This window comes from Ursus maritimus, unplaced genomic scaffold (genome assembly GCF_017311325.1).
Source record: "Ursus maritimus isolate PB19 unplaced genomic scaffold, ASM1731132v1 scaffold_14, whole genome shotgun sequence".
In the NCBI taxonomy this organism is placed as follows: Eukaryota; Metazoa; Chordata; class Mammalia; order Carnivora; family Ursidae; genus Ursus; species Ursus maritimus.
Genome location: NW_024423786.1, coordinates 1,671,256 through 1,698,302, shown reverse-complemented (window position 1 = coordinate 1,698,302; position 27,047 = coordinate 1,671,256). Strand labels below are relative to the sequence as shown.

At 53.9% G+C, this 27,047-nt stretch overlaps 2 protein-coding genes across 2 annotated transcripts; one reads left to right on the top strand and one right to left on the bottom strand.

The window, feature by feature from the left end:
- Positions 1-1,148: 1,148 nt before the first annotated feature.
- On the bottom strand, positions 1,149-21,737 carry MCM2 (minichromosome maintenance complex component 2). Its single transcript, XM_008697806.2, has 16 exons — positions 21,634-21,737; positions 20,465-20,694; positions 17,625-17,800; positions 17,223-17,483; positions 16,241-16,460; positions 15,757-15,964; positions 13,779-13,913; positions 13,242-13,433; positions 7,101-7,194; positions 6,008-6,258; positions 5,761-5,887; positions 5,061-5,173; positions 3,896-4,144; positions 2,786-2,968; positions 2,452-2,607; positions 1,149-2,018 (listed from the first exon to the last, which is right to left on the bottom strand). Exons 1-16 carry the CDS (start codon positions 21,637-21,639, stop codon positions 1,908-1,910), a joined length of 2,712 nt encoding a protein of 903 aa, XP_008696028.2. The 5' UTR covers positions 21,640-21,737; the 3' UTR covers positions 1,149-1,907.
- Positions 21,738-26,123: 4,386 nt separating this feature from the next.
- On the top strand, positions 26,124-26,971 carry LOC121102370. Its single transcript, XM_040628122.1, has 2 exons — positions 26,124-26,465; positions 26,684-26,971. The coding sequence occupies exons 1-2, from the start codon at positions 26,124-26,126 to the stop codon at positions 26,954-26,956; spliced, it is 615 nt and encodes a 204-aa protein (XP_040484056.1). The 3' UTR covers positions 26,957-26,971.
- Positions 26,972-27,047: the final 76 nt, after the last annotated feature.

Here is a 27,047-nt window from a genome sequence, read left to right as displayed (position 1 = left end):
CTGCTGCCCGGGGCTCTACGAGCTGTGACAGCAAGTTATCAGACCTGAGGAGGGGGTCATGGGAATCTCTGATTTACAGGCAAGTTGGATCTAACTGTGGGAGGCCTGGGGACCCGCTACCTGCAATGTGTCTGAAGTGGGCGGAGTCCTGCGGGACTGAGCCCTTACGCTGTGGGCTCTGCATGCTGCTTCCAGGTCGCGTCAGAGCTGCCTTACATTGTAGGACACCCAGGGCACCTGTGAGGCTCAGTCGGTTAAACGTCTGCCTTTGACTCAGGTCATGATCTCATGGTCCTGAGATCCAGCCCCACATCCATCTGGGGCTCCCTGCTCAATGAGGAGTTTGTTTCTTCCTCTGTTCCTCTACCCTGCTCATACACTCTCTCAAATTATCTTTTAAAAAAATAAATTGTAGGACACCCCGTATGTGACTGTAAAGTGAACTGGGCAGTGTGGAGAACCCACACATCTCCGTGTAAAGAAAACCTTTCCTTTCAAGCTGCAAGCCCCGCAAGGCCCAGCTCCTGCCCCAGCTCTTCCCCTCCACCCCTCAAGTTTCGGCCACACCAACTGCTCTTTCCTTGGGGCTGGCTCCTTTCCGTTCTTCCTCCTAAAGATGTCACCTGTACAGGGGCCATTTCCTCACCCCTTTCCTCCTCTGTTTGGTTCCCCAGTACTCGACTGCTTCCTCAGAGATCTCCCCACATCCCTCAGGGCCTTCCCCTCATCAGACTCTCAAGGATATGTGCAAGGAAATCAAACATACGAGGTTCACCAAACATCTGCAAGACTTTCACAGGAAGGGCTCATTCCGGAAGTTTCCAGAAAGAACAATCCAGATGGTGATGCTGATAAACAACTGTGCTCCATTTGGAGGCAGGGCCAGATTACCTCCAGTCCCTCCAGGTGTACAAGTCTGTTCTCTGGTTCTCGTGGATTCCACAGAAGTCACAGAGGCAGCAACTGCCAACTGAATTCCCTACGAAAAGCCACACCATTTTTGCTTTTTGCACACCCACAAACAAGACAGCTCTTACAGCCAAATCTACCTCCAACAAGCACCAAAATCAGAAGAGGGGAAAGGCCTTTAAGGGGAGTGCAGGAAAGCCTGCATGAGGACATGAAGACACAATCTGGACCATCAGCCATCACTATTTTAGATTTTATTTTATTGAAAATAAAAACTACAGAAACAAAAATTGAATGTACAACGAGAGGATGGGGAATGGCTAGTAGGAGAAAACCAATGAGCAGGGCAATGGTGATGGCCAGTCCTGGCTAGGCACCATCGTTACCAGGGTAAGTCTCATTCCCGTCTGGCTACCACAGCAATCCCTGGCCTGGGGGGGAAGCTGGGGGGTGGGGAAGGCGCTGGGCCACATGTTGTGTGCTCTTTTGCCCACATTTTCTCTACTCACAGAAGCCCAGGGAAACCTGCAGGACAGAGTTCAGAAAAACACTACGAATACCTTGAACTTGCTCTTTGGCCAAGTGGTAGACACATCTAGGACCGGAACTCACACCAAGAGGACAAGTTCTCGCAACACCCTCATATGCTCGGTCATCTAAAACGGACCGCGGTACCCTGAACACCAGGGACTCTGATCCAAGGAACAAAGTGGAGACAAACCTTCTGTAGGCAGTGGGCTGCCGAGCAGGTGAAGAGGAACACTGGCAAAGCGTGCCCACCCAAGACGACGTGAGGAGCAGACAGTGCAGCCAAAGAAACAAAGAGCCTCGTTCCCAGCCCAACCTGAGCCCGGGAGACGGTGGGTGGAGCCGGGCGGTTCAGCCGCGGGGCCCCACACCCGCTCCCGGGGTCCCTCACTGGTAGGGTTGTGCGCCTGAGAGCGTGTGGAGCCAGCCCCGCCAGTACGTCAGCGAGCTACCGTGGACGGCCCCGAGCCTCAGAAGTGCTGAAGGATCATCTTCCGTGTCAGGTCACGGCTGAACCTGTGCGTCCTGAAGAGCTCACTGTCGTAAAAAGCAGACAGGTTGTGGATGTTGATCTGACGAGCCTGAAAGGAGAACATGCCAAGTGAGCCATGACAATGAGCTTCGGCTGGTCTGCAGCAGAGCCTCTGGTTCTGGCGCAGTGGCTATGGCCCGCTCGCGGCGGGGGTCAGGGTGAGCGTGAATCGGCGCAGGGGCCGTGGAGTTGGGGTCTGGAGTCAGACACGGGGCTTCAAATCCTAGCTCTGCCAAGTGCCCATGAAAGTGGACAAGCTACTCAGTTGCTCTGTGTCTGTCTCCTCTGTGAGGCAGGACAGCGGGAACAGGACTCACCATGGTCCAGTGTAACTGCACAGAACAGGGCTCAGCAATCATGAGCACTCAGTGAATGGCTCCCATCTGAGGCCCGCCCACTTAATGAGGGAGCAAGGACTTCTGCCCCCAGCAATGCCGGACAGCTCCCCAGGAAGCAGCCCTCCCGCCCATCTGTGCCCATACCTTGTCCACCAAGTCCTTCTCGGGCACTTCGATAGTGTCCTGCTGGGCCCCAAAGCGGTTGCGTTGGTATGTCACCTGTTCTGCCACTAACTGCTTCAGTATGAAGAGCAGCAGCTCGTTGTTATCGCGCCGGAATGAAAGGTAACGGGCAAAAGTCTGCAGAGAACAGCCAAAGTCAAATGATGCCCTTCCTCACCGGAACCCTCAAGACTACTACAGGATGACCAGTCCCCGCCACGCTCCCGTCACGACCCGCCCGAGCAGCCAGGCAGGTCAGCAGAGCCCGGATCCAGAGCCTTGGGACGCCCGCCGTGGCCGCCAGGCTCCCACCCACCTTCCTCATGCTGCGCATGACGCTGAACTTCTGCGTGTCGATGAAGCTCTCCAGCATCACGCGGATGGCCATGCTGACGTCATCCTCGATCACGTAGTCGCGCAGGTGGATGCGCGCGTGGGCCTCTGCCATGCGGATCATGGACTCGATGTGCCTCACCGTGATAGGGATGCTGCCTGTGGCCTGGAGAAGGACAGCGTCAGGTCTTCTCCGGCAGGAGACAGAAGCAAGGAAAATGGAGACGCACGCCGCCAGCGGCTCGTACGAATGCCGCATGCTCGCGGCCTGCCGCCATCCCGTCTGCACCCTCTCCACCAGCTCACTGTGTGCACCCCAGACTCCGAGACGTTTGTGGCCAGCTGAACTGGTTTCTGTCACAGCGTAAGTGCTGTACGTACACATGCAATGTAAGTGGGGAAAGAAAGCTGTGTGTGTAAAAACTAAGTCAAATGCTCTCCAAGGACCTCATGAGGTTGAAAGGTAAAAAAACCAACCAACCAAACAAAAAAAACAAAGAAGCCGCTGCCTTGGTCAGGTGGGTGAGACCTACCAATCGACAAGAATTCTGCAATACAGAGGCACCTGGGTGGCTCAGTCGGTTGAGCGGCCGACTCTTGATTTCGGCTCAGGTCATGATCGCAGGGTTGTGAGATCAAGCCCCACGTCAGAGGTCAGCTTGGGGATTTGCTCTCTCCCTCTGCCCCTCCCCCCGCTCACTCAAGCTATCTCTGAAATAAAGAAATCTTCAAAAAAATTAAAATAAAAAGAGTTCTGCATTCCAGCTACATGCAAGCTGCCCTTAAATTTCACTCCACTATGAAAGAAGGGATACTCGTTCAGACCCCATGTTGGGTGAGATTCACAAGGTCAGCACAGAACTTAACCAGTGGCTGACACTCAAGAGACCTTGGCCCCATACCCAGATAGACAAGTGCACACACGTTTGCCTTCCATCTGAAACAAAATGGCTAAGAGATCTACATATCATTTTTTAAAGGCATTCCAGCTCTAGCAGTTCTGAGATTAACGGACCGCACAGCTAAAGAAGCATCTGCTTGTGCTTCTCTCCCTCGCCCCACCCGCCCTCCCGGCTGTGCCCTGGGCCCTCACCATGGACTCTTTCCTCAGGTCACTGTACATCTTGGCCACCTTGTCCTGGTCCATCTGGTTGAGCTTCGGGTGGACCCTCTCCTTAGCATAGATGATGTACTTCTTCAGGACTTCCTGCGGCAGGGGCTCCACACCGTATGTGTTAGGCATGGCAGGTTCCTGGGTGCCGCTGCCACCCGGCCCCTCCTCCTTGTTGCTGGGGTGGTGTCTGATGTGGCTGCCAACCACAAAACGGGCCAGCATCTCATCCTAAGACAAGACGGGAGAGGGCAAGTCGCAGGGTGAGTCTCGTGACCCGGCTTGGAGTAAGTCGGCTCGCTAGAAGTCAAAGCTGCAGGTGCCGGAGAATGACATTCTTGCCACGCTACCATCCAACTCCTACTACGTGCCCGGCAGCTACGGGTGCTGGGGGTCCCCGGTGCACGTGACACAGCTCTCACGAGCTCGCCTCTTGGTGAGAGGAGCGGGGACAGACACAGCATTCAAAATAACCAGAGAGGGACGTGCAGGGGACCGAGGGCCTGCGGAGACTCCTCCAGCTGACGCTGCCAAAACGCCTCAGCCATTCAGCCATCTACAAGAGCCTTCCAGGAAAAGAAAAGAGCATGCTGACAAGGCAAGGCCTGGCAGCTGCAAGGGAGAAGAACAGGCTGGTGTGGCCGAGGTAGATAAGTGAAGGGAGCAAGGAGGAGAGACAGGCCCAGAGGAGGCCTCTCGGGGCCAGTGGATTCTCTGCTAGTTACAGTGGAAGCTGCCAGCGATTAAGGAGAGGCATAATACACCTTACGTTTTCAGAAGATGGGCTGGCTTCCAACTGGAGAAGGGCTTAAATGGGTGTGGGAGTGGAAGCCAAGAGCGTGACCACAAGACATGGCAGTACTTTGGGTCAGAGCAAGAGAAGCCGGGACTCGGTTACAGCAGGGAAGTGGTGAGAAGCAGGTGGGCGCCCGTGGCTGGGCCGGCAGGGCCTGGTGGCAGAGAGTGGACTGCCATCTGGGCAGCGGGCATGGGCGAGTGAAGGAAAGAGAAACCAAGGCTGACTCTTGGACAAACACCACGGTCCAAGTGGCATCCCTGTCTTCGTGCCTGACACCACACAGGCCCTGAGCCTCACTCCACGTCCCCAAAACTTACTGCACGAGCCCCAGGACACGGGGTTGTGTACCTGAACTGGGTCCACTGTGTCCCTCACCACACACAGGACGTCGAAGCGGGAAATGATAGGCTCCGTGAGGTCCACGTTTTCTGAGAAGGTGAGTGAGGGGTCATAGCGGCCTCCTGTAACACAAAGCACCTCCCATCAGGCCTCATCTCCCTTGATCTGCTCCTCTGAGCACAAAGTTCTTGCCAACTCCAAGGTGCTTCAGTGACGGAAGAGAAAGATGACTTCAGGAAAGGAAGGACGCTCAGTGCATGCATCCGCCAGGCATTCTGGACAAGACACAGAGAAGGGCTTTCCCGGAGCGCTTGCCTGAAATAGCCTTTAGACTAGAAGTCTAATCAACTCCCAGCAGGAAAAACCTAGAATAAGGTGAGCGAGGTGTCTGGGCTCCCTGCCCACATGGTGACTGGAATCAACAACCAACTTCATCCCAACTCAGACAATGCACTAGATTTTTCCCTCGTCTTCTGAGGAAAATGTCCAAACCTGGTTCTAAGAACATAGCCTAACAAACAACCCCAAGTCTTGTTTCCACACATCCCCAACATGGAACTGTGGAAAAGGTTTTCTGATGCTTAGTTCCTTCCTCAGACCCCAGAACTGGCTGAGGGACGCTGCAGGCTCCTATTCCCCAAGGCGAGGCCTCTCTGGGTCCTGCCTCCGTGGCAGACCCCAACCCCCACGGCTGTCGTGCCTGGCGTACCTATGGGGTTGGCCGCGGCAATGATGGTGCAGCGAGCCTGCAGGGAGGTGACGATGCCGGCCTTGGAGATGGAGATGCTCTGCTGCTCCATGGCCTCGTGGATGCTGGTTCTGTCCTGGTCATTCATCTGCAGGAGGTTCAAATGGGTGATGCTTGCCCCAACCGCTATCCCGTCAACACTCGTTCCCCAACTCAGGGATAAGCCAACACATCCTAAACCCTACTGCCATGTGGCCCAAGGACCCACCTTGTCAAATTCATCGATAAGACACACTCCTCGGTCAGCCAAAACCAGGGCTCCTGCCTCTAAGGTCCACTCCCTGCTGACAGGGTGCCGCTGGACGTACGCCGTGAGGCCCACGGCTGAAGCCCCCTGGCCAGTGGTGAAGATGGCGCGGCTAGACACTTTCTCCACATATTTGAGGAACTGAGACTTGGCTGTGCCAGGATCTCCACACAAGAGTACGTTGATGTCGCCTCGCACCTTGTGCTTTCCCCCTAGAGGAGGCAGGGACGGAGGTGGGGATGAAAGGGAGGGGAGGGGTGCAAAACATAGCCGGGTTACCTCTAATTTCTCAGCCTGCTTATGCTGGTGGCAAAGCATACCTTCTAGAAAGGGATGGCAGACCCTAGAACTAACAATCCACTTCTAAGAACTGAACCCAGAGAGATGCGGGCATGGGGCCACTAGCGTAAAGACGCTCTTAGCGAAGCTAAGGAACCGGAGGCGATGCAGATGTTCTCCACCGAGAAGAACAACTATGTATGCTGTGCTGCAGGGACCTTGATACAGTTGCTTATGAGAATGAATCCGCTCAGCACGCACCAATGTGAAAGCACGCCCCAAACGTGCTGACGATGGGAAGAAGTGAGCCGGATATTTTACATCGCCACTTACAGGCAGGTACAGGAAATACTGTGTTAACATACGCATGCCACGGAACTGTGTCATTGTGTACGCACAAGTGCACGTCTACATGAATGGCCACACAAAGGTCCACTAGTGCACACACCATACTGATCAGGAGTGACCCCTGCCAGGAGGAGAGTGGATTAGAAACGGTGGTCGGCAGGGATTTCCATCTTTCTGTGACTTCTAACAATTTAAGAAGAGGATGTAATTATATCCCTACACACTAATGTATTATTTTTATAATTAAAACCACTCAAGGTGCCATAGCCACAGGCTATGCTCTCCCTATGATGACCAAGCCACACATGGTCTGGCCATCTGCTAACCTGTACTTTCTCCCCAGATACCCAGCCTTCAAATGCAAAGTTCTGCCTTGTCTGGTACCTGCAACACAGAGGAAAGGAGGGTGGCGCCCAACGCCACTCACCTGGGTTTTTGGGCTCCCCTCCGAACAGAGCTAGTGCCAGGCCTCTCTTGATGTCTTCGTGTCCATAAATGGAAGGAGCAATACTGGCGAAGATCTGCAAGGGAGGAAGAGCCAGTGAGAATGGGTGCCTCTGCTCTGAGTCTGGGCCAGCTCCCCACACACAGGACGTCCCCCACCCGCTCCAATCTCAGGGAACAGGGATGTCTCCAGCCCCAAAGTGCCCACACCACAGCTGCCACAATCCCAGCAGGCCCCAGCATCAAGGCCTGGCCTCTGACCTTGGGCTGGGTAATTAGCTGCCTTTTCCTAACAATCACAGAACTTTAGAGCTTAACAGAATCTCAGTCCGACCCCCTTTTGGTCATATTTCAAAAAGGACTACCCAAAGGTCGCAGAAAGGAGACAAGACCCAGACCCATGAAACAGGGCATTGTTTGGGAAAAGGGTAGGCTTTGACGACACAGATGCAGGAAGACCCCTCCCATGGGCTCTGTGGCTGCCTGAGCCTCAGTCTCTTCAAATGCAAGACAGGTATCACAACCCAATTCCGAGGACTGGGTGGGCGCTAAGTGAGGGGTTTATACAAGTGCCTGGCTCCCGGCTATGCTGTGGTAGCCAGACATGATAAATACAGAACATTCAGGAGATGGGCCCACCAAGAAGTCATCATTTCAACTGGTAAGTCACGGAGCCATCTATTTGTGTGTAAAAGAGAAAGACAGAGAAGAGGAAAAGAGAGAATCTCAAAATCTGCCTGACTTTTAAAACTGACACCAGAGACAACAAAGCAATGTCTTGCCGGGAGGAAGCAGCTTCCATCTCTTCCTGCACACTTTTTCTGTTCTCAACCTTCCCGCCATCTGCATGGAGGGGCTCTGCAGAAGCCACACATGTGCCTCCTCTCCTTACAGGTCACACCGAGGCGGCTTGTAATACAGCAGGCCCCGGGGATAGGGAGCACTGAAGCAGGAAAGTCAGTGCTGAAAACCCGGAGGGCGCTCACCCACCCCCACCAGGCTAGAGCCAGCCATCCCGCCTGCCCACCAGCCAGACGGAAGAACTGCTCCCTCGGGGCTCCCTGGAAGCATGAAGGTGGGAGACGTCCAGTTCTTAGAGCTGGAGTCAGGGGTCAGCAGTTTGTCCTACGGATGGCCACTCTGCACTGCTGCCAGGGGGCAGCGTGACCAGCAGGTCCTTCTGGAAAGAGGATCTGCCAGTACCACTGGTACTGAGCCATCAGTGCCTCCTGCTGTTATTTCATATGGTAAGTAGGGGTGGAGGTCAGTTTCCACTGGGACACTTTTGCTGGTTCTTTCCTTGGCCATACATTTCCTGCAAAACCCAGCACAAGGAGACACAGTCCTGAATTAACTGGTGCACGGTAGTCCGGGCCTGGTGCCCACAGAAGCCGACCTCTATAAACACTACTTTCCACTGAAAGAAAATTCTACTCCCCACGGGGCTATTTGGAGAAATGGCCGATCCCAGGTCTGGGGCAGGAAATGTGCAAAAAGAACCTGCAGTGTCTTATATAGGAAAGAAGAAAGCTATCAGAGACCCGGGGTCACGCCACTAGGGCTCTGGACGATGGGCTTCACGCTTGGCAACTAGAGGGACCCGCTGGGCATCGCCCGGACGGCCACTGCAACGCCAAAGCCTTGGATATTTAAGAGCGCTCATCTGTAATGACACTCAGCGTCACCTCAGGAGGGGAACCAGTCATTATTTTGAGAACTGGTAAATGAAGGTAAAGGATCAAGCACAATTCTTCTCCTCCTACAGGCCCTCTTCCCAGGCACAGTCCAATAGTTAATGAAAAGAAGTTTCTCTACATACAAGCATTCCAGAAAAAAACGAAGAAAGATCTGGAGTTAGAAGACCGTCATTTTGCAACCCCTGATGAATGAGTGGGTGTAGCCAAGGATCATCAGAGGCTGCTAACATCACAGAGAGACAAGGAAACACGAGGTGCCATGGTGGGAACACAGACCTCTGGCCCATCTCGCCACGGACCCCACCCAAAAGAAATCAGCCTGGATACTGATTAAGCAGTGACAATTCACAGAAAACAGGCAGCCCAGAAGTATGTTTGACAAAGACCCAATCGGCAACACCCAGACTGTGGAAACCTCAACAGGACAGACGACCCAGATGCTTCCACAAAATAGGAGGAGAGGGAGAGGGGACCTAAAGACTGAGACTTAAGAGACAGATCGACCGGTCCCAACGTGTGGGCCTTACTTGGACATCGACTCCTAGAGACTTTTAAAAAAAGAAAAAAGTAGGATAATCAGGGAAATGTGGATACCAACGAAATACTTGCTACCACGGAACCGCAAACCTGTTTTTAAAGTGTGGCCGCGGTGCTGTGGTTCAGTTCAGTAGAGAGGGCCTGTGAGATCCACGGTTGCAGGTCAAACCGTGCGTGGGGAACGGGCTGCAGTCATTGAAGGGACTGGGCGTGAGTATAGAGGACACAGTGGTGGCCCGTCGCCAGCCGCAGGTGGAGCCGGGGGGAAGGACACGCAGGGCTCACTGTACCCACTCCACACGTATGTCTGCAAGTTTCTGTAACAAGGTTTTAATATTCAGACAAGGACTTGTGCTAGGGTGGCCACAGAACTCACCATAACCAAGATCCCCCCCCCCCGCAACACACACCGTCCTCCTGCGCTGCCGTAACGGAGAGGCAGCAGAGAGCTGTCACTGCAGCGCGGACTCAAACCAGACTACGTGAACAGGGATCCTGGCTCTGCTGTTAGCAGCTATGCCACATGGCAGCTTCCTTAATCTGTGCCTCAGTTTATTCATCAATAAAACGGGCACCCGTGACACCTCTACTGTAGGATTATTACTGTTGTTACTACCTGGAAATTACATATACAGCATCGGTATGCAGGGCTCGGTATGCAGGACTCTTCCACTGTACCCTCGCCTGTGCTGGCAATGTCAGGAAAGACCATCTGCCATGGATGTCTCATCCTCCTGTACGTCTTGTGGGTGTACAAGGCTGCCCGTCCCAAACCTCTCTTTACCCAGACCGCTTCTCAGGGCTGTTCCCGTAGCAGGCACCCCTGCAAGGATGAGGTAATGTCTCCCTCCAGGAGATGTCCAAGAGCAGCAGGCCCTCTTCCTGCCTGTTAGGCACCAGCTGCCAAGGCTTAGCTCCCCTCCCGCAAAACATCAGAAGGGCCGCCCTACAGACTAGAGGGCAAGGAAGCAACCACGCTAGAGCCAACGCTGCCCTGTCACCGACCCAGCTGGTCTGAGACAGTAACAGGCAAACGTACAGGCTAGGAAGAAAGGAAAAAATCAGGGGCGCCTGAGTGACTCAATCAGTTAAGCGTCTGCCTTCGGCTCCGGTCATGATCCCAGCGTCCTGGGATCAAGTCCCACATCAGGCGCCCTGCTCAGCAGGGAGTCTGCTTCTCCCTCTCCCTGTCCTCTCAACTCCTGCTCATGCGCACCCTCTCCCTGTCTCAAATAAAGAAAATCTTTAAAAAAAAAGGTAAAATCAAACCCAAACCTGCTAAGGATTAATACGCTCCTCGTGAAGTATTCTTAACCCTCATAATGAGCCTGGTTCCCCCACATCAAAAAGGAGGAAACAAACCAAGGCTCTGGTCTGTCTGTTCCTAAATGTGAGAGGCAGGACCTGACCCCAGATTCCTGTGAATCTGAAGCTCACGCTCTTAATTCTCAGTATGCACTGCCCGATCCCCGCGGCTCAGAACAGCCCCCCACGAAGGGAGGCCACGTTCCCATCCGCACAGCTACTGTGAGCACAAGACAATGCACAGGAAATGTCTAACATGCCCCAAAGCTATTTTTATCCTCCTACGGTCCTTTACGCTTTTAACACCCGCGTCCCGGGCCGGGCGGCACGCCCATCCAGTTTTTGTACAAACAGTTGAACTTTTGTCCCGACGTACAAGAACAGCTAGCTGCTGAGCACACAGCAGTGCGGCGTTCGCGTGCGCACTTCCACGTGATTCCTGTAACACTCCACCCGCGGGTACTACCTACCGTCTGCCCGTCTGTACTGAGGCGAGCAACTCATCTGATCACACCAAGGATTAGGCCAAAAGCCAAACCTAAGAAGTCTGGCCCCAGACTGATTCTCCCGTTAGTTCTTCAAAATCTAAGTGTTAGGCACAGCACCTACCAAAGGACTATTTCTAGTGGCCAGAGCCCACAAAATCAAATGCCGCCAGAAGGCAATCTGAGTTCATCAGGCTGCAGAGGACGAGGCAGGGGGCAGAGAGCAGGGAGCGTGCCCCCTGGGCAAGGGCAGCTGCCCCTCAGCTCTCCCATCAGTCACCGCTGGAGAGAAACAAAAGACCTAGCAGATGAATGCTTGGATGGTCACAAACCAGGGCTTCCAGATTTTTATGTGCTATCTCTTAATTCCTAGAGGATGATAATTCAAAAACAAAAGCAAAAAAAGAAAAGGAAACAGAACCACCTACCAACCAAACAAAACCCCTCAGCAGCCTGCACCGTGGCCCACAGACCACCAAATTGCAAACCTCTGGTTTAAACAGTTCAAATAAGCCCCATCATGACAAGCCTGCCATCCTTCCAGTTTGTCCCCAAAACTGTTGAGTGTGGTTTCTTTGTCCAAGTTTTTGGTAAAAATAGCCCCCTGACAGTGGACTAACGGGGTTAGTACAGAGCAACCCTCCCCACTATCACCCAGCCCTCCTTCCCTGACGAACTCAGAAAGGTGTCCTGCAGAGATGTCATCGTCTCTAGAAGGATCCCCTCTAGATCCTTCTGAAGGACCTCATTTGGAGGTCCCACCTCCAACCCTGAGGGGGTCACGGTGTAAACATGCAGGGCTAACTGAACTTGGGCAGTCAGTCACTACCAGGATGCCGGGACGTGTCTGCCTGGAAAAGTCAGCTACGTGGACAAGGAGGCAAGACAAAACAGCACCTATCACCGCACCACGTGTGGCAGAGCCTTCTATGTTAGGGCCGCCAGGAGCAGTTCTGGAAGTCTGGGGCACAAGACACATACAAGGACCGCTCTGTCCAAAGCCTTGTTGAAGTCAAGCACATCCTGCCTCCCACGCTCTATCTGCTGCCCTTCCTGTCTCCTCGACAGAGCAGAAGAGCAGCGGCTGAGAACTGATGCAGAGGGAAAGAGGGCACCAGCAAAGTGTTTTAGAAGCACACTGCTCCTTTGGCAGCTCGGGTACACGTGCACACAGCTGATGCACGCCAGGTCACAGGCAGCGAGCGCCGGGTCGCCAGCCCTGGAGAAACTGGCCCAAATACTCGTGAAGAGTGTGAAAACATGTCCACTGTGTTAGTACTAATTTTCCTCCGGGAAGGGTAGGAAGCAAATAATCACAGGTTGTGGCTATCCTCCCATGTTACTGATTCCGTGAAAAGATCCTTTGTCTTTGTTTTCTTTCTTATTATCGGGGATGCTGATTAACTATGAGCCCCAGGAAGGAAAGGACTATGTCTGACTTCCCACCGCAATCCTAGTATGCGGCCCTACAAGGTATTCAAGGACTGAGTACGTTGGCAAAATGAAGTTCTTGTCCTCCCGAGGCTGGGGAAACCCCTTCCTCTCCTGGTGGAACCCCAAATCTCGGTGGCCCAGGTGGAGGTGACAGAGATGAGTACGTCAGATGGGGCCCTGCCCTCAAGGGAATGATCCCATTTGCTCATAAGCCAAATGGAGCCTGCACTGATTCACCTGAACTGAGGGTCTGGCTCTCAAACCCCTAGCTCCCCAACCTTCGGCGAAAATGTCTACAATTAAAAAAACCCCAGAACTCTAAAAGCACCTTAGGGTAGCGTTCTTCCTAGAGAAATGAGCGTTGGTAGGAGTCTGACACCAGGGGATACCCTCAGGAGACGAGTTATTCCTACTGCTCCACCTGTTTCAGCTTGACCCCTGGGCTCGACTCGATCCACGGACTCCTCACCACAGCCCCAACCCAATGCCAGCATTCAGGCTCCTCCCCCAGAGTGCAGGCCACCCCAGTCAAGGCAAGCTGACTGAGCCAACACTGGGAAGGGAAAGAATGAAGAAGCGGAGCCCAGACCCCAGGACCAGGAATCAGGACCGTGGTTCTGGGACCTCCTCTGGCAGCATGACAATCCCGCCCGGACTTCCACCTGCCTTCTCCCCAATCTGCTGGTCCTTGGAGAGACTGGTGATCATCTTCACGTCTTCGTCTGTCAGTTCCCCCACGGCGACCTTGTTGTCCTTCTTGGCTACGTGGTTGGCTAAGATCACAGTGGCAAAGACAGGGAAGCCGTTGGCCGTGTTGAGGGAGCCATCGTAGTTGTTGTGGTAGATACCAGTCAGCTCCTGGGAGAGGGGAGACAACCCAGAGGGGCCGGTCTGGGGTTAGACTCAGGGCCGGGATCCTCCTCCCCACTGCCTCCATCGTCCAATTTCTCTTCCTCAACTCCTCACTGCCAGACAGTGAGATGAGCAACCCAGAAGACCAAAGCAAAACTACTACCCCCTACATTCCGACCAGCCAGTCCTTTGCAAGGAGGAAAGGCTCTTCCATCCAGTGACTGAAAAACTGACCTCCGCCTATCCCTCCCTGTGCCAGCAGCCCTGTGCCAGCAGCCCTCTCCGCACCCAGATGCTCACACTGATGTGCTTAGCAACTCGGCTCCCCGGGCCTGCTCCTGGGCCACTTACTATCTCATCTCCTGGCTTGCAGCTGTCCACCAGATCGGCGAGGAGGATAGCATCCTTGGAGCGAGGCAGCCGGCCGGCCGCCACTTTGCCGGGACTCTCCTGAATTCGGATGCGCTGGTAGTTCTGATAGACGGTCTGTGTGGGACACAGAAGGTCACAGGGGCCTGTCTCTGCACGGCCGACTTCGCAGTCCTCCAAGCACTGACTTACTATGTCACCTGACCCTGGTCATGGCCCCATGAGAAAGAAGAGACAGGATTCCTATCTTCCATCAACAGACCAGAAAATGGACAGCCAAAGACAGGTGAGAACGAGACTGCTGTGACCAACACACGGACTGTCCCTACTCCTGCCACTACCCCGTGGTTGCCTCCTTACTGCCAGTCCAGCAGTGGCTTGTAGCTGAGCCCTGGTGCAAATGGAAGCCACAGCCACACTGCCTAGGTTCAAATCCTAGCTCCATGGCTTAAGCTGCGTGATCCTGGGCAAGCGATATCCCCTCTCTATGTCGTCTCTGCAGAATGCGGAAGCTAATGATCTAAGTTCAACCTCACAGTGAGGGTTAAATCACATCATACGGGGCACCTGCGTGGCTCAGTCAGTTAAGAATCTGCCTTCAGCTCAGGTCATGATCTCAGGGTCCTGGGAGTGAGCCCAACGTAGGGCTCCCAGCTCAGCAGCGAGTCTGACCTCCCCCTCGCCACCCCTGCCCCCACTCATGCATGCTCTCTCTCTCAAGTAAATAAAATCTTAAAAAAAAAAATCAAATAAAAAGTCATACATCAAAAGCACTCAAATCAATGCCCAACAAAAGAGTGAGCTCCACGAACTGTGGGTACTGTGGCCAAATGTTGCATGCCAATGTTCTGCTGTGCAATTTAATGTCCATTATTTCATTTACAGTCTATAAAAGAGGCCCCATAGTACAGCTATTAAAAGCAGACGCTCTGGATGCAAACGCCTGAGATCTAATCCTTTGGGCCTCTTCCTAGCTGGGTGACTTTGGGGTCAATAACACCACCTGCCTCAAAAGGTGTGACAAAGACTGAATTATACATCACCCCCCACACACTAGGTACCTTGCAAGTACTCCAGAAACTTCAGCTGTAATTATTACTCATGGAGAAGCAGAGCCTGAAACCCTGCTCCTGCGTTAAGAGCCTTCTCAAGAAGCTTCTGGGAAAGTGGACTGTGGAGGAAGATGACCTAAGCAGGCAGGGGAAGACTCTGGGCAAAGCCACAGGCTCGCCCTCCCCAAGGCAAGGTGCACCTGAGCTTTTGCGAACGTCTGTTTTCGTATGTGGGCTGCCAGAAGCAGAAACTCTCAGGCACTTTCTGGTAAGGAGGTCCCAGGTGGGCACTTCTCAGAGGCACAGAGTGCTGAGGGCCTAGCCCAGCATTCATGGCAGCAAGGTGGTAAAGGGGGTCTGGGCATCCCCCGCAGGCATTGTGATGACCTCTACTCTACAGATGAAGTCATTCAAACACAAAGGCCAACGGCCCAGAAGCTTTCAGCAGGGCCTCCTGAATCCGGCACAGCAACGTCTAAGCTAGTTACAATCTAGAGGCTCCCGATGAGAGGCCCACAGAGAGGCAGCTCCCAGAACCGCCAAGGGCAAGCCCCACGGAATGAGGGATGGGAAAGCAGGTACCTTACTAAGGAGACAGCTGAACAAGAAGTGAGTCCAGTTTCGCCATATCGTCCCTCTTCTTTCTTTTTTTTTTTTTTTTAAAAAAAACCATCAACGCTGACATTTTAAACAAAATGGCCTGGTTTTAAAATATTGGCTTGAATTCTTGAAAAACACCTCACAGGCCAAACTAAAGAGGCTGACCAGAAAGATCTGGTTTGCCTCACGGTGTGGCCAGTCCACAAGTCCACCTTGTTTCCCCGAGGCTGCCACGCTAACTGCCTTAGCGGTGGGGCAGGCCCCTGCGTACACAGGAAGGACAGCCACCAGCAGGTGTGGCCTCTCACCTCTTCCATGTTGACTTCAAAGGGGCCAGCCGACTGGCACTCGGGGCAGGAGCCCGGCTTCACCTCCTGGTTCTGGGACTGACAGAAGGGCCCCAGCACGAAGTTACACTTGTTGCAGCTGTACTTGACCATGCTGAGCTGGGGCAGCACGCCCGTGCAGCTGGTCACCACCCCGCTGGTGCGGATCAGCTGGTTCAGGTGCAGCTGCCTGCAGAGACGAGAGGGCCTGTCAGAAGCCTGGAGCCGATGACCGGTCCACGCCCTCCAGAGATCAGCACTCTAAGTGAGGTAGATCCAGAAAACCTGGATCCCATCAGATGCACACCATCACACCCAGGACAAGCCAGAGCGCTGGGGTGAGGGGGCTCCTTGCCCGCGGCCCGCCCACCCAGACCTCGGTGGCCCTGCTGGAGCTCCCTTGAACAAAGCTGAGCCACAGGGCGCTGAGAACCCGGGCCTCAGGCTCGCCCTGCCCTCGGCTCACCTCAGCGAGCGCAGCTCCTCCACCAGGGGCAGGTGGGAGATGCGCACGTGGATGTGGCTGGCAATGCGGTCGTACTTCGGGTACATGGCCAGCACGACCTCCAGCGCGGCCTCGTCGAAGATCTGCAGCAGCTCTGCTGGCGCCTCTGGCAGGAAGTAGGCCAGGACGTGCTCCCGGGCCGCCAGGTCCTCGTAGTTCACCACCAGGCTCTCGCGGTTCTCTGGCGGCGGGAAGAGAGACCAAGCGCAGAGCTCAGCCGGGGACACAGCAGGCGATCGCCCTCTCCCCATCCAAGGAGGAAGGCCTGCTCCTCCAAATCCTTGACTTGGAGCTGGAAACCCCAGCCCTGACTGCTAAGCCTGCCCTACTTTGGCTGTGCGACTCAGGTAAGGGGCACGTGCTGAGGCCCCACTTCTCAGTCTGCAAAACGTGGGCATCACGTAGCGCACGAAATCACGCCACGTGAAACGATACACGCGAGGTGCCTCTTACAGGAGGGCTGCAAACTCAAAACGCCTAGAAGGGCCCAGAAGAAAACCTGTGAATAAACTGCATCAAATATGAGACAAAAGGGAATGGAGTGGACGGCCCCGGACCAAGATGCACATGCCTCCTTTTAAAGGTAATTCCCATCACACAGAAATGTGCTACTTCCTGACTGAAGTAGTAATCCAGACTTTCACATTAAACCCGCCACATTTTGAGCACGTCAAACAATGCTTCTGTGGTCCAGATGTTGTCCCTGGACAGCCGGCAGAGCATTCTCGTGCAGACACGCAATGCTTTTTGTATCTGCCTGACGACGGCCATCTCGGGCTTCAGGTGCTAGCTCCTGTCTAGTGACGGGCAAGTGGCTCAGCATTCCCTGCACTTCACATCTCTATTACACGTGCTGCTGAAGGCCCAAGGGAGTGACCCCTGTGGGAGAATGTAAGGCGGACTGTGGTGAGCGAGAGGCAGCGGGGACACGTGGAAGCCGCACCTTTACACATGTCACTGATGCGCTCCTTGAAGACGTTGTGGCCGTGGCCATCCACGTGGGTGCGCAGGAAGTTCTTAAAGCGGTGGTGGATCTCCAGGCGTGGGCCTGCCATGCTCACCCACTCACGCACGGAGTGGCCCTTGAGGTCCTCCAGGTTCTCGATGCTCTCGATCATGTCTTCATCCTCCTCGCCGTCCTCCGTGGCCCGCTCTACCTGGCGGCGTTTCCGGGAGGGGCGCTCCTCGTCCTCCTCATCACTGTCTGGGGGCCAAACAGATACCCTCACGTGAAATTTTCCCACCACCTTCCACCTGCCTTCCCCAGAATTCCCTTCCAGCCCCCCGAGGCTCTGGAAGCTAGGACCAGCCTTGCACCCTTGGAGGTGCAGACGTCTGAGCCTACCGTACAGGAGTCCGCGGCGCATGCGGCCCAGGCCCCGGCCGGCCTCTCGGTCACGCTGCCGCATGGCCCGTTCTGCTGCCTCTCTCTGACTGGCTGTCAGTTCCTCGACGTCCTCATCGTCCAGGGCCAGGCCCTCGGCCTCGTAGACATCCAGTTCCGGGATGGCACGATAGTCCCTGAGGGAGCCCCAAAATGGACCCTGTTAGTACCAAAAACAAAACAAAAGCCAGCCCAGGAACTGGGCCTACTCCAGAAGACTCAGGAGCCCCAGCCTAGGCAGGCTGGAAGAGTCTCCAGGCTAGAAATACAAAAGGCTCTACGAGGATCTCCGACAGAGACAAAGCATGGTCTGTGCATACAATGGAGTATCATTCGGTCTGCAAAAGGAAGAAAGTCGGACGGCTACAATGTGGGTGAATCTTGAGGATGACGGGCTCAGTGAACTAAACCAATCACAAAGGACAAATACTGTAGGGTTCAGTTTGGGGAGGTGAAGAAGTTCTGGAGATGGTTGCACAATGACAAGAGTATCCTTAATGCCCTTGAACTGGACACTTAAAGACAGTTAAGATGATAAATTCTGTGTTACGTGTGTTTTCCCACAATAAAAAACAGGGGGAGGGGACCTCCAGACAGCTTTGAGCATCCAATAAGAAACAGGAATTTGAAGAACCACAAAACTTTCAGGCAGAAAGGCCCTTCAGACAGCCAACCCCAGCTCCCTAACAGGGCAGAAATTCTCCCTGCACCTTCCCCTTCCAGACAATGCCGCCTCAAATCCCTTGAAGTACTGGGAAGGTCTTCTATCGACATCAGCCAAACCAGCCTCTCTGAAACACCGGCCCACTGGCTCAACCCTCCTGGCTACTCCAACACCTCCAAGGACTTGTTTTCCATGATGTCACCTGTCAGGTATTTGAAGGGGAATGCTGTCTGGACAAAGAACCCACTGAAAGCAAGGAGGGCTTTCCTCCCTGCAATTCTGGGAGGTAGACATCATTACTCCACCTGAAAGATGAGGAAGCAGGATTATGGGGATGATAGGGCTTTTGCTAAGAGCCACTCAGCAGAGCTGGGTGTCAAAACATAGTCCAACCACAACCTGCAGGCCCGTTCCGATACCACACGGCCTCCCCAAAACGATCGTCTGGAATTCTCCCTTTTTTCAGAGTAAATGGTGATGGGGGGGGGGGCTGCTACTTTATTTTTTTCCCCTTTTTTTTTGAATAAATTCAGAATAAGTAATCCCATACTGCTGATGCCAGAAACAGATCCCAGAGGAGCGAGGTAAACGTGTGGGCTGATCCATTTCTGAATTCTTAAATGTTCTCAGTTAAAAGGTATTTGTCTGACTCTTTGAGAAAATTTTAAGTCCCATGAGATGTCCTCTATCCTCAGTGAAATTCTAATTGGTCCATAAAAAAATTAATAAATTGGGTTTTATCAAAATTAAAAACTTCTGTGCCTCAAAAGACACCATTAAAAAAAAAAAAAGACTGAGAAGAAAGCATTTGCAGATCACATATCTGATAAAAGACCTGTACCCAGAATCAATTTTAAAACCTCTTACAACTCGATAATAAAAAAATCAAGCAATCCAATCATAAAATGGGAAAAGGATCTGAATAGACAGACATTTCCCCAAAGAGACACAAATGGCCAATAAGCACATAAAAACATGTTCCACATCATTAACCACCAGAGAAATACAAACCAAAACCCCAATGAGACATCACCTCACACCCACTGGGATGGCTATCACCAAAACCCAGAAAATAACAGGTGTCGGCAAGAACTGGAGGAACCAGAATCCTCACACACAGCTCATGGGAATGTAAAATGGTGGCGCTCTTTTGGAAAATGGTCTAGCAGTTCCTCAGAAGATGAACCACAGAGTTGACACATGAGCCAGCAATCCCACCCCTAGATATATGCGGAAAAGAACCGTAAAAACTTCCGAGCTGATTTGTCCAAAGGCTCCTGATTCCTTCCATAGTGCGGCACATATGGCACATCCACTCTCATCATCTGGGGTGATGGTACTTAAAGCAAAGATCTGAAAGGTTCAGAGAGCCCTTGCAAGTCCCTCTGGCGGCTCACAGAGGGCGCTCCCCATGGACTGTGGGGTGGCCTGCACAGTTCTCTCAAACGCACCACGTTTGAAACCCTTGAGTAGGAGTAAAAGAAGGCTCCAAAGGGGAGTCTTCATGAGGCTCCTGGGCTTTCAAACAATTCTACTACTAGCATATCTACCAAATCCTGGTTGTAAGTACGGGGTAGAGCAGCAGGAGAAATCTAACCCTGCTCTCTTGCAGAGCCTACTCCATTACCTTACCATTAAGCTTGTAACCTTTAATACACGTTTATATTTTTATTAATAAGCGTGAAAATATCTAACGCAGGGCCTGGTACAGATCAAGTGTAACAAATGTTTGCTGAATTGCATCGAAATCTTGATTCATCAGGCACCACCCCCAACCCCCCCTTCTTCGAAGTTACAGAAAAACACTCAGCTGCCTGCTTCCTGTTCTTCCAAGTCATCCCTGGCATCCCTGATGTGGTCCACCACAGGAGAGACTCCTTGCATCCCCTGAGGTGCACATCTTACAGAGCTGAGGCTTACGCAGGCCTTAGGGCCCAGTCTATGATACAGCAAGTTATACGGGCCTATGTTGTGGTTCCCTGAACCTGTCTCTCCCGCCCCATATCCTGCATCAGGGTGCACTCATAGGCAAGGATACTGATTCCTCTGCTTCCCCTGGACCAAAGCAAGGTCACTGGACACACAATGGGCTCTCTGCAAAGCTATCTGCCGAGTGCCTGGCTTTGAATGATAATACCTCTCCATGCCATCTCCAATAAGCTCCTCTCCATCTTCTTCCTCTTCACCCAGGGGTCCCTCTGTACCTAGAAGGCCCTCAGACTCATCCTCAAAGGGGGGAAGATCACGGCCAGGGCTGGAGGTTAGGGCATCTGTGCGACGGGAGCTTCGCCCAGGGCTGGAGGTGAGAGGATCACTTCGCAGTCGCCGGGCTGGGCTGGATGCCACAGTGAAAGACTCAGATGATTCCTGCAAGACAGGACCAAGAAGGTGAGGGTTGACTTAGCATCCTATAAGGCAGCCCTCTCCACCTGTGACCCTGCCCCCTGACATTCCAAACCCCTCCAGCCTCAAGACTTTGCATCTGATGTTCCCTCTGCCTGGAATGCTCTCCTGTCAGCTCTCTGACCAATGGCTTCTCAACACACAGGAGCCAGCTCAAATATCACTTCCTCAAATACTGCCGGCACTGACATTTCCGTGTTTTCTCCATGACAAGTCACTAAGGATACCTTATTGATGTACCTGTTTCTATACTCCTCCAGCACTCCTCTCCCGTAAGCATGCCTTCCCACCCACAATATGCAAGACACTGCGACAGGACACAGAATACGAGAGTGACCAAAACATCACAGATGTGAAATTTACAGACTGGTGGAGGGGACAGACAATAAGTAAGGCAAAAGGACAAAAACCACTACAATAATATATACACGAAAATGCGGGGCCGTATCTGTCTTGCGTACATCCAGCGCCAGGCATAGAGGGCGCCCCACAAACATGTGCGTAGTGAGTAAATGATAGCGGCCGGGTGGGCCACCAAGCTCAGGTTAGGGAATTCGAGCTCCCAACTTGGTGCGGGAGAGGACGCATCCCCAGGGGGATTCGAGCGCCCGCTGGCTTTGCAGACTCCGCAACAGAGGAGTAAAGGGGAGAAATCAGCTCCAAACCAGAGCCCAGGGGCCCGACCCCACCTGGAGGCCCCATCCGGACGTGAAGGACCGGGGTGAGGGCCTGAGGACTAGAAGTGTGCAGCCCTTCTCCCCAGGTCCCGGCGCACTCCCGCACGCCCCGCGCCCCGGCCCACGCAGACACGCCGGCTTCCCTGGACCACCCGCCGACCCCCCACGCCCGCGCCTCCGTCCCGCACCGCAGAGGCGCAGGCCGCCGGGGAACACCCGCGCTCACCGCCATCGCAGCGCCGCGCTCCCCGCCGCCACTCCAGCAACAACCAGTTTTCGCGCGAAAACCGGCTCACGTGACCCTACTGAGCCCGGGAAGCGACTGAAGGAACACTGCGTCATGACGTTGGCCTCATCTGCGTGACCGGGGGGGCGGGCCAGAGGAAGAGGCCCCGCCCACACCTCCGAGGCGCGCCGTCTGCGCGGCCGGGCGCGCAACCCAGCTCCGCCAGGCTTTGACCTCGAGAAAAGGTCCAGTGGGAGCTGGAGCTGCGGGTGGGGGCAATGGGGACCCGCCACACCTGCCGCCTGCGTGACCTCCTCGCCCTGTGGCCGTTTTACAGATGAGGCAACTGAGGCCTGTCCTCTGAGGTCTTGGGAGCAGAAGGTCTCTTTGAACTACTCCAAAAGCTCTCAGGATGAAAACTTAGAGCCCCCAAACAGCTCCAGGACTGTAGAAGGCCGCAATTTGATGTTCTAGTAGGAGTTACGTTCACCGAGGAAAGCAAAATGCAGAGGCGTTCCAGATAGAAAGAACGTCATTTGTAAAGATGCGGAGAGCATGGCACCGCGGGGATCTCTAAGCAATTCTGTAGTTTGGTTCAACAGCTTGTATTCCCAGGAAGGGGGAATCCCTCAGGCTGCTCCTGGGTGGTGGTGGATTGAACCAGGCTGTTGCTGCTGTTCTTTCTCCAGTAACACAAGCACCTCAGGCTAGGGCAGGTCCTTGGTGACCAGGGCAGGCTGGATGTCCGTCAGCCCTCGGTACTTCTGTGCTGCAAGCAAGCATCTCTGGATGGAACCCCGTGTAGGTGCGGGAGATCATAGGGACTGGAAATACCCAAGAGACATTTAGGAGCTGGATTAGTGTCACACACCACACTGGGGTGTTTTGAGGATTAGGGTACAGGGAGGTAATAAGGGTGAAGGTGGACAACTCTTTGGGGGAAGTTGGGCTGTGGCAGTGGGATGTGGGGCTGAGGAAGGGCTTTTTTTTGAGATGATACTTGGGCATGTTTACATGCTAATGGGAAGAGGGTAGGAGAAATGGAAATGTGGAAGGGGGTGGGGGAAGCCTCTGCTGTGGCCTCTGATGATCCCCACCTTCTGATATTCACACCTTTGGGTAATCTCCCACACTAACCAAAGTCAGTCTGTGTGACCCATAGCATACAACAGAAATGACTGGATGTCATTTAGGAGATTAAGTTATAAAAAGATTGTGGCTTTGCTCTCCATCTCTGTCCCCTTCTCTCTGTCAGATTACTCACTCTGAGGGAAGCCAGCTACCATGTCCTGAGGACACACAGGTAGCCCTGTGAACAGGCCCATGGAATGGAGGACTGGGGACCCCAGTGGAGAACTGGGGATCCCAGACAACAGCACGTTGGACTCACTCTGGATGCACATCACCTTGGGGCTTTAGTTTTCTTACCTCAGTAGGCATCCAACACTGAATGTCCTCAAGGACAAGTGTCCTCCCGCCTTCGGCCTGTGGCTTTCATCCTCAGAGTCTCCGTATGGCTGCACCTTGTCTAGGCACCGCGTCAGATAAGGAGCCAGCGCCTCTGGGATTGAGCTTAGCCTTCTCCCTTGTCAGCCGTCATGAGGGGCTCCCGGTAGGTCATAGGTGTGAATGAGGGAGACGTGCTGCTGTGACGGGTACAGGATGCGGAGCTACCGTGGATTGCTTATGATCCGCCGGGCCCACCTGAACTTACAGCTTCGCCAGCCTGGTAAACCCCGGCTCATTACGGGCAGCTTTTGCCTCATGGTCACGTGGTGTCCCCTAATCTTCTCCACAAGGGTCCAGTAGCCTAGTGGAATTGCTTTTTGAATTTGTGTATAATTTTCTGCTGTAGGTGGCCTGGCCTTGCTCTAGAACCCTAGGGATATACATTATGGATTTCCCATGAGGGCTTGCCATAAACTTTACACAGCATCTTTACCCACCACACATGGCTCTGATATTATAGGGTCTGTGGTTCCTGTGGCCTAGGGGACAGCCCCTTCCTGCTGTGAGCCTCACTCAAAGCCAGAAGTTTATATGTTGCCCGGAGATATATGGGTCAGAGCAGAATTCTCAGGTGTAGAATATACTGCCTCCAGAATCCAAAGAACAGGTTCCGACATTGTGCCTCCTTCCCTGCAATGGGGTGCAAGATGCAATCATTTGTCCTTTGGAAGGGATGTCCTGGTATGCCCCAGACCGCTGGGCTCCACTGAGGTGGCAAGCTCACACATCTCACAGGGGTTTTCCTCCATCTTCTGGAGCACCTGTGTCTCATCGAGGTCTTCATTTACTTGTTATTGATAGAGTAAACCCATGTCATTGATAGAGTAAACCCATGCAACGTTCTGCCAGATGTCCGGATGGCCAGGGCCCTTTGGACCATATTATGACACAGGTGAGAGAGGGACCACTGGCCTGGGGCAAGACCATAAATGTGAGCGGCTGTCTTTCCCTGTGAATGTCAACAGTTCCTGATATGGTCAGATCTCGGGCTAGCTGCTGGGTACCTGAGGCCGTGCCGATCCATGCCGGCAAGGATGCCAGCACGGAAGCTGCAACTGGGGCTACTCCTTGGTTGAGTCTGCAGCAATCCGCTACCACTCTCTGTATTGTTTTAATGTCGGACTGGTGAATTCATTAGGGATATGATGGGGTCCACCCCCAACTCCATATGCTTTAGGTCTTCATGAGTAGTGCTCATCTCTGCATTTCTCCTGCGAGGTGATATTGTTTTTTTTTTTTTACCTACTATCTTGGCTGAGGTGGGTGGGTGGGGGACGAGTTTCAGGGGCTTTCACTTGACCTTCACCACTGGGAAAACTCTCCTCATACAGACCAAGGAACCAATGTGGCATTCTCTCATCCCCTCCCAGAGGTCTATTCAGCCTTGCTGGCTGCCCTTTCGGCCTCAATGGTTATATGACAATTGCACCAACTTTTCTTCTGACAGCTGAGCACTGTGGTGTTGTTTCTGTTATTTGCAGATTTCCGTTGCTTTCATGGAGCCCAGCTCTGTAGCAGCCATAGCCCGGAGAGCATGACCACCCCTGAGCCTGGTGTAGGGCAAGGAACAGAACTTGAGAGTCAGATTTTTGCTTGTCAAACTACCATTTCTTGAACTTTGCTGACACCACACTCTGTGTGTAGGTGATACAGCAGTGAATAAGACCCTGATTCTGCCCTGAAGGGGAGGGGATACAATAGATATCCTCAGTTACTCCACAAAGGAAATCATGCAGAAACCTACACGAGGTCTAGACTCGGAGTATAGAATGCAGAATTGTCCATTGCAATGGTAATAGCAAATTCCCCGCCCTGGAAAGTCTGTAGTGTCTCAACACACACACACACACACACACACACACACACACACACACACACACTTAAGATGGAGGGTAGTCTTTTGGCCTGGTCACAGATATTCCATTTCTTCTTCCTGGAACATGGTAGGAGGGATGTTTCCTGCCGCCTGGAGGTTAGGAGTGGCCTAGGACTTGTTTTTGCCAATTAAATGTGATTAGTGGTGATGCCTCTAGTTTCCTGGCAACTCTAGAAGTTGACCTTGACTCCCCACAGCCCATTCAGGAAGGCAGGCATCAGCGTGGAGCACAGCCCCTCCCGGCTGATACAGAAACTATGCACGCCGAGCTGACCACGGTCCAGGCTGGGAAAGTCCCAGACAAACCGAATCCCAAATGCTGAGGTGGTGACTTCCTTCTCCTGTTTAGAAGAACGGGGCCTATCTCGTTCCAGCCTGACTGTGAAGAAGCTGTGTTATCACGGGGTGTGTGTCTTGGGGTGACTGTGATAAGTGGGTGTCTACAATTTGCACCAGGCACCAAGTCAGCCTCAGGATGTTGCAAGGAATGTGACAAACATGGTTTTGTCCTCATGACACTGACAATTCTAGTGGAGGGTGGCTGATGAACTAGGAAGCAAGTAAATGAATATAATCATGTTAGAGAGATGGTGCTTGGAGGAAATAAAGGGTCATTATGTGACAGAGACTGCACAGTTACTTTAGCTAGGGTGTCAAGAAGGAGGTCATGTGACAAGGAGCCAGCCAGACAGGACAGATGCAAGAGAGTGGGAGGCAGGAACAAGCCTTGAAGAGAAACAGAAACCACCGTGTCTGGAGCACGCTGAATGAAGAGGGGACGGGTGGGAGAGGAGGACTCAGACGCGGGAGGGCCACGCAGGGCCAGCGGGAGGAGAGCCTGCAGGGAACACAGCATAGATGTCAGAAGCGCAAGGATGGGGCAATCACGGAAGGCGTCCCAGAGGAAGTTGCCCGAAGAACCGTCGAAGTTAGAGATGAGAGGAGGGGCGGTTCAAACGCCCCGCATCTAGGCTTTGCCACTTCCTAGTTATGTGGCTTTGGGCAAGTTATATAACGTCTCTAAGCCGCAGGTTCCTCCTCTGAAAAGACGACTAATAATAACCGCCCTGCAAGGTTGTTGTGAAAATTAGTGCCTGAAACCCGGATGCCAGGGCGCTTTGATGGTGGACGTGGAGGCAGCGTGGCGTGCCGTGGAAACGCGTCGTTCCGGGGGAGGGGCTGTCTCTACCCATCCTTCCTCAGCCAGGTGACCAAAGGTCACCAGGCCCGACTACCGCTGCGGGGCGCCCGAGGCGGCGGCACGCGAGGGGGCGGTCCGCGGAGGCTCCTCCCTGGACGGTCGGGCCGCGGCCCGGCCCCGGAGGAGGAGCGCAGGCTGGGGCTAGAGGGACCCTTGACAGCTGGTGACAGCTGGCAGGCGCGGGGGCCAAGAGGCGGCAGCGTCCTCGGCTGTCCGGTCCGCGATCCTGGCCGCCTTCAGAGTAAGGTACGCAGCAGCTTCAGTACCCCGAGGCTGCTTCCCTCCCCCTCAGTGCCAGCTTCCTGTCTCTTTAAGAGGTCAGCGGGTCGTCCCGCCTCTTAGGGATCTGATTGGCTTCTTCCGCGGCTTGCCCCCTCGTTTTGATGTAGCTCCATTTCTATAGGCTATTGGGGCCTGGGGGCGGGCCTGAATGCTATAAGTAGGGGCCGTGGCTGTTTTCGCAGTTTTGGCCGAACGAAAAGGACGCGCCTCCCTTCCGGTCGCTGCTACCGAGAAGGGCTGCATGCTGTCCTGGGGGCCGGTGGGCCCGGCGCGCTGACCGCGTTTCCCATTTCCCGCGGGCGCCCCATTTCTGCCGAGCCGGCTGCCGGCAGCTCTTGCGCGACGCTCCCTGGCCCCGCTGCCTGCCCTGGACGCAGGAGGCCGGAGTCCCGGGGCCTGTGTGGGGTCGGCGCAGTCTGCGGTGGCGGATGAGCGGCCCGGGCGGCGGGGCCTGAGCACGGCCCGGGTCCCTCAGGTAAGGAGAGGATGTTCTCCCGCCACACCTGGAGGGGTAGCCCCGTCTTCGCGCGTCCCGAAGCCCTACCG

Coding starts and splice junctions, on each gene's coding strand:
- LOC121102370 (XM_040628122.1), top strand. CDS start 26,124: ATGCCAGGGCGCTTTGATGGTGGACGTGGAGGCAGCGTGGCGTGCCGT. Junction 26,466..26,683: donor CTGGCCGCCTTCAGAGTAAG/GTACGCAGCAGC, acceptor CTGTTTTCGCAG/TTTTGGCCGAACGAAAAGGA.
- MCM2 (XM_008697806.2), bottom strand. Junction 6,259..7,100: donor AGGGGAGCCCAAAAACCCAG/GTGAGTGGCGTT, acceptor TGCCTCCTCTAG/GGGGAAAGCACAAGGTGCGA. Junction 2,608..2,785: donor TCATGCGCAGCATGAGGAAG/GTGGGTGGGAGC, acceptor TGTTCTCTGCAG/ACTTTTGCCCGTTACCTTTC.